Genomic DNA, 13,906 nt, shown 5'->3' with positions numbered 1-13,906 from the left:
TTTCACAGACAGCAACACTATAGTGTGCAGGTGCCCTATCGTGCATATACCACATATTTTGTCGCATCTGAAGAGATACATCATCTACCAAAGGAAGAGCTCTTCTCTCAAATAGTTTAAAACGTCATTTCATTGAGCTTCGAAGGAAGAATGAACATAAAAGGTTTGTCTCCAAAAATGCCAGCTTCATAACTTAAAACGTCTTGCTACAATTCAAGGTCGATTGACATTTTTAGTATAGCTTGTACTAGGGAACAGCATACACTAAGGAAAGTAAAAATCTAGAGTTTAAAACAAAAGAGATAACATCTACATAAGGATTGTGTGGTAGATACTATGTGATGATATCCAATTTACATGATGATGTGTATTAGCATGTGTAATATTCAAATATATTTTCTTATTTGGATGATTTAAATATAAATAAATGTTTAACATTGTTGTTTAATGTGTTTACATACTGATTTTGTTTTTGTTGCAGAATAGCATGTAGCTAGAGCATTTCAGAGGGCGTTTTATAAATGTCACCAATAGATGGCATATATTCTCACAAAATATAACAATATCAAAGATAGTATTTAAGGCTGAATTTCGTATTTATTCCTCCCAGAATCCAAACATCAGCAAGTTCTTTTTTAAAACCTATAACAACTCAACAATTTTAGCAAACTGAGAAACTGGTCAATCATCATCAAATCACATTCCCAAATAACTGGATATATATATTGCAACATGCCACAAACTACTACAGTGGTGAACAGTAAAACCCTTACCCCAAATAGGAGTATTCCTTTCCAAGGAATTCGTTTGCCAGTAAAGAGGTGAGGGAAGCGGATGGGCAGAATCACAGCCTCCTTAAGTGCCTCTTTGGCTCCCTCCAGCCCTGCTACATCCGACCACTGGACACATGGCTTCTCCACCACAATGGCTCCCTCCAATTTTGACTGTAGTTTCTTCTTCTCGGGGTCATCAGAGTCACTATCGCTGTCACTCTTCTTGTCATCATTTCTGCAAATAGTTACACTTTGATTGGTGTGTATCAGCCTTATACTTATACACTTATACTTTTTATCAAAATTGGTTCATATATAGTTGAACATTTTTGGTCTTTATAGCAAATTGAAGCATACTATAAATATAGTGTTCCACATTCTCATCAAATTTGCACATATTGAAGAAAATAATGTTGTTATTTAGAGATAGAAAGATCAGATAGAGAGGGTCATCTTTATCAAAGGTATAAAATAATACCTTAAAAGCCTGTTTTAAATACTTTATAGTAGTATGCATTTCTAATAAAAACTCAAAGCCAGAGTAAATTTGGTATTCACTATTTCAGGAACACAACTTACGATTTTTCTCCTGCCTTGACTGGTTTCTTTGTTTTCCCTTTTTTCAGATACTCTTTGAGTTTCTCTGCTCTGTCCAAGTACTGAAGACACTTTGCTCGGATGCTCTCTTTCGCTCGCTCACCTTGCGTTTCATCTGCATAAAACCAGATTAATGAATTCAAATTTAATATCTGCTCTGTCAATATAGGTAAGTGAAAGATACTGTCTAATATTAACTACAAAGTTTCTACAATTTAATTTTAATACTGCATTTTGTAATTATATGTCATTATTATAAATATCACTTGTTCCAAAGGCCTACAGCAATGGTGGAACTGCTGATGTACGTATTAATTTGCTATTTCCATACTGAACCTTCGTTTGTACTAATACAAGTACACTATTGACGATTGGATGTAAATCCAAACAAACAAATTTCAATTGATTTCTTATGGAGAGAGTAGACTACCTCATTGAGGAAGTCTTAAATATCTTGAATGAAAAATATTTTAATTCTAGCTTTTGTTTGAGTATATTAACCAATTGAGCATGTTGTACATCTAGAAAAAGATTAAATCATTCTGAAAACACTTAAAATTCAAATTTTTTTGTTATTTCTGGGTGTTCTAGATTTGATTAGTAAAATTATGTGTTTGGTTGAAATAATAAAAACCATACATTAGAAATCAAAATATTTTTGAATTTATCTTTTTACAATCCAATTGTATTAATAATAATCAAACTAAAGTTAATGTTCTACCAGAAAAATCATAAATATCTCTACTAAACCTGCCTTGATTGGCTTCACTAAGTTTTGTTTTCTGAGTCTATGGATAGCAACATACTTGGTGTAGATTTTCAATTATGTTATACAACTTATTAATCATAATAGTAAATTCTCTGTTTATCATAATTTAACTCACATTTGATGGCATGAAGAAAATATTCAACTCCGTGTTCATAAAGTCTTAAGGCCTCCTCATAGTTCTTGTTTTTGTCTTCTTCAGTTGCTTTTGTCACAAGATCAATCGCCTTCTGCAGAAATAGATTTTTGTAAAGCATTGTACAAAACTTTTTTTATTAAGCTTTGAAATATTCTCAACGGAAGAAATAAAAAAGGTAACAAGTTTAAATTACAACCTAATTGAACGACATAGTCTAGCTGACCTACAGGGTTGACGAGATAATTCAACATAAAAGAATAAGTAAAAAAAATTAATAGGATGAGATTGTACCCTAAGCAAGTAGTGGACTTGTCAATTAATTCTTGATTGAGCAGGAACAACTTAAAGGATTTTTAAGGAAAGGGAAAGTTATTTTATAGGAGGAGCAAACCCAGAAGTACTGAGTGGTTCTTACGCCCAGTTATAGGAATTGAAAAGGTCACCCCAGTAGTGATTGGAGGAGAATATTTGTGCCCTTTTGCCAGATAGCCAGAAGTCACATGGGTCCACCAAAGATAGCATTTCAGTCTTGCAATCTTTCAGAGACAAAGAGGCACCAGCACATTTTGTCCTAACATCTAGAGCAGTGGTAACTGTCTCTCTTCCAATGAGGCATTCACAGGTGAGTGGGTTCAAGAAGAAATACATCGATCTTGACTTGCTGAGAATACAGATAAATGACTCAAGCTGCTCAAGAACATGTCACCTGAAACATCAGCTGGGAATTTTCTAATAAGGATGACGAATAGGTTGTGGTAGAGCTCGAGAAAGTACTTGAAGTTCTGATCACTGCCAGAAATATAAAGCAAGACATTATGGCTGTGAATAGCTTTACCCTTATGGGCTCATTCATTTAAGGCAATGAGAGATTTAATTTGTAGACAAGAAATGCTAGAGGAGGTCAAAGGCCAAAGAGAGGTCTCGTCGTATGAAGTTAGATGCTCCATTCCACTACACCAATCCACAACATTGATCCTGGATACAGTTGGCAGGGACTGGAATAAATTCAGAAAGCCTGGAAAGAACGCAAACTCTGTAACAATAAAGTCCCCAGTAACCTCTCAGCAGAACGGGCTAAGAGACGAATCACAAAACCCCCAAGAGAGGTAGAAGATCGATTGGTCTGTAGGAAGGATCAAGAACTACCTAGAAGAAGTATTTTTGAGTTACAGAATAGGACTTTTACGGAGGTTGTTACAACCTTAAGAATAGGCTAAGGAGTACAGAGCAAAAATTATAAGGTTTTGCATAATTTATGATGGCAAGGTTTGGGAGCTATAACTAGTACAGTGATTCATCGGTACTTCACACTCCCATTTTATGTGCTGAATGTAAAGGTGTGGTGTCTGTCATATCACTCCGATACTCAAATTTAAGATTGAGGCATTATATTTAAAACCTGAAGCAGAGGACCATGCAACAAAATATTGGACCGATGAGACTAGAGTTACTACTAAATGGAAGAATGGCTGGTTGTGGTCAGTTAATACAATCCATATTCAAATCCTCCTAGGCGGAGGCTGAGTTATGTGTCAGAAGGGTCAACGTTCACATCAAACTACTGATCAGTCTCCAAACATTTCATAAGCCCACTGGATTAGGTGTATTTACTCACACTGAAAACAAACTCCTGTGCCAAAGTAGTTGTTGGAAATTTGGTGAACCAGTAACTCAGAGATTGGACTTACTGGATGGATATGGATGTAGTGGCAGTCATCACTGCATGCTCACACTGGACATTTTGATACAATGGTATGGCATTAAATGATAAAGAGCAGCAGCATAAATGATGGATTGCAGCTGGGAGTGTTTTTGACTAAGATTGTCACTATATTGTCACTATCATACATTGGGAACTCTCCATGCATTCGGTGAGAAGTGGGGTAGAGTAGTTGTAAAAAAAATAAGACAATGTAAATGGAGCAGACAATGGACAATAAAGTCACCCAATAATAACGTATCCATGAAGTCATGTGAAAGAGCTGTCACTGCTACTGCTGGTCTCAGTAGATTAACGGCCAGCACTGGTCAATGGTCTTTGTCAAACGTATTTTTTAAATAAACGTTTTAAAATCACCCAATGATAAAGATTATTCATAAATTTCAAAGCCAAAACATATTTAATCAGTTTTAAATCATTCAAACAATGTGTTTATTTAACAGCATTTTAAAATACAGTGTCCTACAAAGAGATTTAAATGTTTGATTTTATATTACTTGCCCATTTATGCACCGAACATTTTCAAACTCTACACAATTAATAAAGTAGGTATTCTGTGAAAATTAAAGCTCCCTAACAATCGTAGAAACAAAATGGTGACATATTCAAAATTTTACCATTTTACTTCTTATAAAAATTCATTTCTTAAATTACCTGATTTGATTACTGTGTTACAGTTTTAAAGAACAGCTCATTGTTGAAAACAGCTGTTTGATTGATGAATATTGCTTGTGCTATAAAAACATAACCAACCTCCTCCAGTACAGTTTTACTGATATTGAAGTTCGAGAAATGGCTTTTAATGTTGAACAAAAAGTGAAGTATTGTGCATGGGTATTGCTTTTGGCAACATTACAGAAGCAATTAGACAATTTCAGGTTGCCTACCCAGGTGTTAACCACCTAGCAATCCAATAATAACTAAGTGGAAAAATCGTTTGTTAGAATCTGGAAGTGTCATAAAAAAGTACTCTAGAGGATCAAATGAGGAAAGTACTAGTAAGCTCATCAATGCTTTGCTCTCCAGGTAAATTGAAATCACTAAGGAAGGTGGAACTTGAAACTGGTGTTCCAAAGTCTTCAGTACAGAGAATAATTAAGAAAAACAAAATTAAATTTACAAAAGTCACGTAGTCCATAATCTTCTTGAAGGTGATCCGGAAAGGAGAGTGGAATTTTGTTCTCGTATCATTGGGTTTCATGAACTAGATCCTAATTGGCATACTCAAATTGATTTTCAGGCGAGACCACTTTCTATCACAATGGTGCTGTAAATAGACATAATTGTAATTATTACAACACTGGTAATCCACACATTCTTGAACAGACTCAAATCAAAAGGAATTACTGTTTAAGCAGCTGTCAGTTGTAATGGGGTGATATCTTATGACATTTCAGACTGTACCATAACTGGGAATAGGTATGAACAGGTTTTAAATGAACAAGTCTTGCCTCATTTTACGGTTCCAGAAATGGATCAAGCAATCTTCCAACAAGATGGTGCTCCTCCTCATTTCGCAAATCCTGTCAAGCGATTACTAAATGACAACATTTATGGCCATTGGATTGGTCATGGAAGTGATTTTTTAGATTGGCCACACCAATTCCCTGATTTAACTGTGTGTGATTTCTTTCTATGGGGTTACTTAAAGGAACAAGTACAGTACTTCGAGTATAGTAGCTTCAATAATGATGAAGAATTAAAACAATCAATTGAAGAGAAACTACTTCTCCGGATACCACAGAATTTCTTTGTAAGATCTTATGATTCATTTGTTAAGCGCTGTTATCAGTGTGTCACTATGGATGGATTACAGTTCGTATAATTGTGGACTATAAAATTGTAGGTTTTTTAATAGGGTATGTTCAAATTTTCTGATCGAAATGCTTAATTCTCTTAAATATGACAATAAATAATTTTACAAAACCAAAATCTATTTTTTTTACTGCTTTTTAAAAATGTTTCTGTAATGTTTCAACAATTGCTAGGGAGATGAAATTTTTACAGAATATTTTTAACACCTATTTAATGAATTTTGTAGAGTTTGAAAATATTTGGCGCATAAATGGGCAAGTAGTATAAAATCAAACATTTAAACCTCTTCGTGCAGCAACTTTACTCCTAAGACAGCTGGAGTGGTCTTCAACCTTGTGATTTTTTACTTAAATATTTAGACTTATACCATTTGAAAAGTTGTCACCTAAAAAATGTGTTGTTTTAAAAATAACGATTTGTAGTTTTATAAGTAAATTTTATATTTTGCAGATAATTTCTAATAAGATGTGAATCATAGATATTTATACAAATAATAATAATGTACATTTTATGTTACCTGATTACTACCAATTTGATCAACTGACAGCATATTCTAAATCAGCATCATCAACGTGCCTATTATAACTGGTTGGAATTCATTGTCACTTTTATTACACTCATGTTCACCTACACGAAACAGAAATAAGCCTATTCCTTCCTTACCCCAACCAGAAAACGAAACATTGAAATACAATAACACAAAAAACAATAACCCGGCACCCTTGTAAACTGTGTAGTCACAATCACAAACTGCAGACAGCTGGTACCACAGTCATCAAGATGTCAGCTGAGAGAACAGCTGATGAAAGCAACATGTCAGTTACTAATTTTACTTTTATGTATTAATATGAAATAAATATACTACATTATTATTATTATACTTTTAATTTGTTTTGAAAAAATTTTTTAATAACACTTTAATTAAAACCTTAGTGTAACACAAGTTAGTTCATTTTTCAGATTTTGTCCTCTACAATAGGATTATGAGTATACTGATATGTCAGCGCGAAAGAGTTAATTACACACCTTATAATTTCAAATCTAATTCAGCAAGATTCTGAAGCAACTACGTACATCAACATTGTCTCTGGTGCCACCTGGGTAAATGCTAAAAAATAATAATACTTACTTGCAATGTAGTTCCTGCAGCCATTGTTGATCTTTAATGAAATATCTGAAAAAAATTTTAACTTGTATAGTAAAATTATTTCTGTAATGATTTTTATCAAAACTATGACCATGAGAAGCAGTACTAAAAGATGTATATTAAAACCATGATAAAACTAATCTTGTATCTACCTATATACACATTGTACTCATAACACACAATGTTTCAATAATACGATTTAAACATATACAAATCGTTACGTTGAGTTAAACTTATTAACAGAATTTACCACTTCCAATAATTTTTTCATTATTAAAAATTCATAACTCATGAAAGGCCCAATTTATAATCAGCATTGTATTCAGAAGAAGAAATGTGGGCTTTCCCTCCCCACAAAACGCAGGGGAATTTTTACAGTTATACTTTTATATGTAACTTTAATACTCAATAATTTTCAGTTTATGGCTCAAATTGAAAGAAATATGCTGGTTCAGGAACAATAGAATGATATATATATATATATATATATATATATATATATACATACATATTTGTCATGAATACTTATACTACAGAGGTAATAAGTTACAATTTCAGTGTCACATAAATTTGTAAAACTTAAATTATACAATTTAAATCTGCTTCAATCGTTCCCATGCTTCCAATCAAAAATTTTTTAATGTAAGCTAGAGTTTGCACACAAAGCGGTAAAAATGGTGTCCCATGATTCTTTTAAAAATAAATTGCATATACATTTTGCTTTCTGATAACAATTATAGCTAATCAACATGGCCAAGTATAGGTTCATCAATATATTGTAAGGGTTATTTTCATAAAATACTTTGTTATGGTTATAAAAATGTAATTGTTTTTCATATTAGACACTAAATATTACAAGTTGCTTATGATTATTCCCATTACCTATACTTATAATCTTACAACATTATGAACAATAATTTGTTAAATTACATTAATAAAATGAGAAAATATTGTGTTTTATTATAATGATGTTCAAGAAAAATAATTTTAACAAACGCAAACTCATTAATTCTACAACAACATCCATACAACTAATAACAGATTCAGTGGGGATTATGACAAACGAGTTTTTGTTGACAAAGAAGTTAGAAATTTGACTTTAAACAATTCAAATATGAAAACAATATAGCATTATAAGTCAATTCAATCTACTTGGGAAACGACTAATGTCCCTAAATAATTTATCTGTACAAGGACAGACAAAAAGCATTAATTAAAAACATATTATTTCATATTGTACAAAATATTAGTTAATATTAAGTCTGTAAAACAATATAAATTTGACAAGACTGAGATTTTAAACCTTCAAACATATCAATCATGTAACTATATAGTCATAAGTCAAATTCGTAAACCAAAAAACTTTACAAATTTGCTGAAATATGAAACTTTTAGTAATATCCATGAATCAGCTATATGTATTTTAACTAATATAATCTATGTCTAGGACACAGCCTTGCACATATTCCTTACAATAGTTTTCAAATCCAAAATCAAGTTCTACTGAAGAGTTCTTTTGAATTTGATTTGATTGGTGAAGACCAAAAATTCCTCGCTGTCAAAAATAGCTGGTCCAAGAATTTAAAAATCCCATCCCTGTAAGTAACTAATTTTTGTGTAATCTAAAATTGATTTTACATGTAATATTTTATATCATAAATATTTAAAATTTAACTTTTTTAGTGATTCTATACTTCTCCGTTATATTGGTGAAACATTTTTACTCAATATTTATTTGATTAAATTGCAGTAAATGGGCCAACTCGCATTCAAATTCCCATGAAATGACAATGTTTATTTTAAGATTAGTAGGGTTGTTTATAGATTGGTACTGTTTTTATATTCCTGCCATGTACTGTACTGTATGTAACAAACTGTATGTATGTTCATTTCCAAGATCCCAGAAGCAGAGAAATAGATAAAAAGTTATGTACAATTGTTTTTGAGGCTACCATAAACTGTATCTATTCTGAAACTCTGATGAAAAGTAGAATAAGAAAAACTTTTAGACCTTTTAGTAATGCATCATCTTTGTTTACTTTTAATCTTAGTCAAATAGATTGGTCTCATCTGTATAGTTTAAATTTTCCTTATGATTTAGAATTTAAGTTTAAAACCTTCTTTAGTCTTCTAGTGTGGGTTATAAATACATCAATGCCTATGAAAACCATTGCATGTAGAGATTACAGGGGAGGAAGTATATGGTACCTCAGCGAGTTTTAGTTTTAGTTTACCTAAGTCTGAACTTGACAGGTTGTATTTTATACTAAAAAATACTAGTGCTGTCTTACTGGGACTCAAAAATATATCAAAGCTACATAAAAAGAAGTAAAACATCGAGATAAAGAGAGCTACCTAAGCTACAATAGTAATTTAATTAATATGTTGTTCAATAAATCTAAGACTACTTGGCACAATTGGTTAATAAAACCGTGAAACCTAATGGTGCTCCTGTTCAAAACATACACAACAATGATATGAAAGTTAAACAGTTTAATGGATATTTTATCAGCAGTATTAATGAGCTGAGTTCTAACATTTCTACAACCAATAACAATAGTTCTGTCTATTGAATAAACAAAACTATCTTAACTGACAAGTTAGAGAATTTTGGATTGAAGTTTGTCTCTACTAAACGAACAAAACTAAAATGAGTATAAAAATAGCACTTCTCCAGATGTTTATGGTTTGAATGCTCCTATAATTATTTAGCTTCTAATATGTTGTATTTGTGCTTGCTGATTTGTATAACTTATGTTCTGTTATGTTATGTTATGCTGTAAACAACTATTTTCCTAAACTTTTGTAAATTAATAAAGTTATATCTGTGCATAATAGAGACCCAAAGAAGCTCCATGTAAATTATAGGCCTATATCTAATAATACCTGTAGTGATTAAAAGGTATTTGGAAACCTACTTCATGAACAAAAATAGTTTAGCTCTTAGAGAATAAAAATTTGTTGTATATTCAGAGAGACAGTTTGGGTTTCATAAAAATTATAATACTGTAAATGCTGTTCAAATAATTGTTAATAACTGTCTAGAGAGTATTGAAGTAGAGAAAATTATTATTTTAGATCCTTTGATTTGTCATGAGTGTTTAAAGCAGCTACACTATAAATAATGAGGTTCTGATCTTTTGCAGAACGTGGTGTTTTGTTTGATATTGTGTTTATCAGTATATGGTGGTATCACACCATTTTAGTCTCTAAGATGGTTCATTATATCTTAGGTAATGTAATTCAGTGTTTTATATCTTATATGGTTGATAGTCATCAATCTGTTTTTACAATGGATGTCTCTCAGAAACACTACCAATGTTTTAAGGTGTGGCACAAGGCTCCATTTTGGATCCCACACTATTCATACTATTGAATGTGAATGACCTACCTGTTAATCTCAATGGTCAGGGAATTATAGTACGAGAGATGTCACTAGAGGCTTGGCAGTTTGGCTTCATTATTTATTAAAAATATGTAAAGCGATTTCAGTTAATAATTTTAATATTAGTGTTATTGCAAGAAACTAACCTTCTATACTCATGTGAAGTTTAAACAATATATCTCAGGCTCAAAAGCATGTAAAACCGTTTATATACCACTAACCAGGTTTGCTATATGTCTCGTACTATAGTAGTTTTATGTTTGCAGAGGATTTTGGTTTGAATGTTTGAAACAGACTAAAAATTGATAATCAATTAACACTGAATAGTATGACTACTGAAATTGTGACACCTGGTGTGCGAAAAAAAAACTATCTTTAAACCCAATTAAGATTTCTTATCTGAATTGTAGTACCAGTCACACCCATGATCACAAATTCACTAAATTCTCGGGAATTACGCAACAGAAAACTTAAAATGGATCATGCATTTTAACTATGTAGTACTTTGGTTGGCTAAGATCTGTTTTTATTAAAAGTTTTTAAATATGTACCGATACCCGATGGTGTATTGTTGACTATGTATTATGCACATGTTTTTAGTCATTTAAACTGGTATCCCAATATGGGGCAACTTCCCTTCTGTAAGTAGACTTTTCATAATACATAAAAATAATATTAGGATTATGTACTGTATAAGATTCCTTCCAAAGTACATAGTAAGTCACATTTATCCAACTTGGAATTCTCACACTAACATCTATGTATATTTTATCTGCTTTGTTGTCTGTGAAAAATAACAGTTTTGAAGACTACACAGCTATTCATAATCATTAAGCTAGGAACAAACTTAAAGCTATTAACAGCAAATTTACCTACAGTCTGACTCAGGAGTTTTCAGTATATAGGTATTAAATAATACATTTCTTTGCTATGTTATATTAAATTCTTATCTTTAAGCAGTGTGTTACAACCATCCTGGTAAAGACCTGTATTTATATAATATCAATAAACATTGAATCACGAAAAGTACTTGCTGTGCCAGGAATCGAACCCGGATCTCTCTTTTTACGATTCAGTTATTTTGTATTTGGTCCTTTCTTTTACATGTGTGTTTAAATAACCAAACTAAAACACACACACACACACACACACACACACACACACACACACACACACACACACGCACGCACACACACACACACACGTGCAAATACTGCCCTGACAAAATTGACAACGTCGAACACACATTCTTCGAGTGTGCTCAGTGGATTGACTGTAGAAGCACCACTGAAGAGATCATAGGCACCAGGCTCTCCCCCTCAAGCCTGGTGGCCTATATGATCAAAAAAGAAGAAAATTGGTCAGCTGTTGAAGCTTACGCACAGCGCCTCCTGAAAGCTAAAATTGCAGAAAGGGACCAGTAACCTGGAGTAGGCGTTGCAAGACGCAGCACGGACTGGATTGATGTAATGCTAACGCGGTTCCAATCCAGTCCCCCCCGTACCATCTACGGGGGGAGGGGAGAGGAATGTTTTTTTTAGTGGGTAGGTCTGCCAGTCTGGCAGGAATCCCACACTACCGCCGGTATATCTGCCGGAAGATGGACGGTGGAGTTTAGCGATGGTGGTGTCTTTGGAAGATCTTTTTTGAAACCTCTATATATATATATATATATATATATATATATATATATATATATATATATAAAAAAAAAAACATATATATCTGTATATCAATTTAAGTGTTTTCTCAATCTTGATATATACATATACACACATACACACACATTCCTCACAAAACTATCTGTCATTTTATAAACTTATATAATAAATCAAATATTTCACTATTCCTTGATAGAGTACTAATTTCAAAGTATTAAAAATCTAAAAGCGTTTTAAAAGTAGCTTGGGAATCTCACTCATAATTTATTAATGACCTGTCAGGCCTTATTATAACTGTATTGACCATCTTCCTGTATGAAAAATTTTTGAAAGGAATGTCCTACTTAGATACCTGAAACTTGGTACATATCTCTTCTTTTTGGATTAAGGAAGAACCCAGGGTATTAATTTTATAGTTCATTCAAATATAGATTACTTTAAATACTTGTTATGCATGTTTCTTTTCTCTTACTTATTACATATAAATCCTATATAAACATGTAATTCAATACTTTAGAATTGTTCACAAAATTCTCCTAAAAACATATTCCAGAATAAAATACATGTACGCCTACTAAGGAGTATATTTTCTAAACATTTCATTTTTTAGGTATACATTTAGAAAACTTTACTTAAATATTCTCAATTTGGCCTGAAAATGTTTTAACCTTTTCACTGTTTCACAATGATTTATCGAGGTTTCGTGTTTTTGCCGAAAACTGTTTTATGATGATAAATTGTTGTTCATGTTTTTTGCCGAAATCAGTTTCACGATATACCGCTGTTGCATAATAAATTGTAGGTAACATAATTTATTTACACATTAGTCAATCTATCTATACTCGTATAGCTTACCAAATTGTAGAGAATTAAATTCTTCACATCAAACAATATTTTCATTTTATACATGACTTTATACGGTATTAATGAAAAATTTGCCAAATTATTGTAAGTTACTATTTATTGTTTTTGGTATAACTTGGCCATATTTTATGCAAATTACTTAATACTTCAGGATCTGATCATAATCATAAGTACTTTTATTGTTAATATAAAAAATCAAATATATTAGGTTAATTAAAATAAATAATAAACTGCTTTTTAAACATTCTTTTTCTTAACTGCAAGTTTATGGGCTAAAAAAACTAATTTCAAGCAAATATTATAATTTATTAATTACAACTGTAAAAACTGTATGTTTAGGCGATGTGAAAAATGTCCATCTAAAGAAAATCTGACCACATTCTTACAAACCAAGTTTGAAAACTATGAAGAAGATAGAATAGATTACAAGCAATAGGTTGCTATAGATTGGGCGCAGATGGTAACACAAACATCAACTACTGATGAATTTGTTGATGAACTGACGTCCAAAGTAGAAAAGTTAATCCCTCATTCTTACATTGCCAAAAGCCAGTCAAGCAACTTTAAAAGCCTCAAAGATGCTTGTGAGCCAGATATAGCCATCATATCAATGGATTTTATTGAAAATTATTTATGATTCAAGATGAGGTCCAGTGTTGCTACTGGACCTCAGACTCCTGCACTACTCATCCAGCAACCATCAATTTGTGTATTGACTAGGAAAAAATAGTCTCATCACACTGTATCATTTCCGATGACTTGAATCACGATGTTTGTATGGTTTATAAAATTCAAGAAACCCTAATAGAATTTGTAAAGGACAATTTTCCTAACATCACAGACGTTCATTATCACAGTGGCGGTTGTGAAGGACAGTACAAGAACAAATACAATTTCATAAAAAAGATTTCAAAGTTAAAGGCCAATGGTCTTTCTTCGCTACAAGCCACGGTAAAACAGAATGTGGACGGTATTGGAGGAACTGTTAAACGGTTGGCATGAAAAGCAAGTCATCAAAAGGCCTCTTGACAATCAAATA

At 32.1% G+C, this 13,906-nt stretch overlaps 1 protein-coding gene across 2 annotated transcripts in view; it reads right to left on the bottom strand.

Moving 5' to 3' along the window:
• Positions 1-13,906, bottom strand: part of LOC124362793 (vacuolar protein sorting-associated protein 4) — a 32,449-nt gene that overhangs the window by 14,908 nt on the left and 3,635 nt on the right. For both annotated transcript variants that reach the window (XM_046817604.1, XM_046817613.1), the window contains exons 2-5: positions 6,940-6,984; positions 2,255-2,366; positions 1,353-1,485; positions 774-1,008 (exon numbers count right to left, since the gene is read on the bottom strand). In XM_046817604.1, coding sequence (XP_046673560.1) covers positions 774-1,008; positions 1,353-1,485; positions 2,255-2,366; positions 6,940-6,963 — 504 coding nt within the window. In that variant the 5' untranslated portion in view covers positions 6,964-6,984. The remainder of the gene's footprint in view (positions 1-773; positions 1,009-1,352; positions 1,486-2,254; positions 2,367-6,939; positions 6,985-13,906) is intronic.

This window comes from Homalodisca vitripennis, chromosome 1 (genome assembly GCF_021130785.1).
Source record: "Homalodisca vitripennis isolate AUS2020 chromosome 1, UT_GWSS_2.1, whole genome shotgun sequence".
In the NCBI taxonomy this organism is placed as follows: domain Eukaryota; kingdom Metazoa; phylum Arthropoda; class Insecta; order Hemiptera; family Cicadellidae; genus Homalodisca; species Homalodisca vitripennis.
Note: the sequence above shows the minus strand (reverse complement) of the source record. Positions and strands in the feature narration are given on the sequence as shown.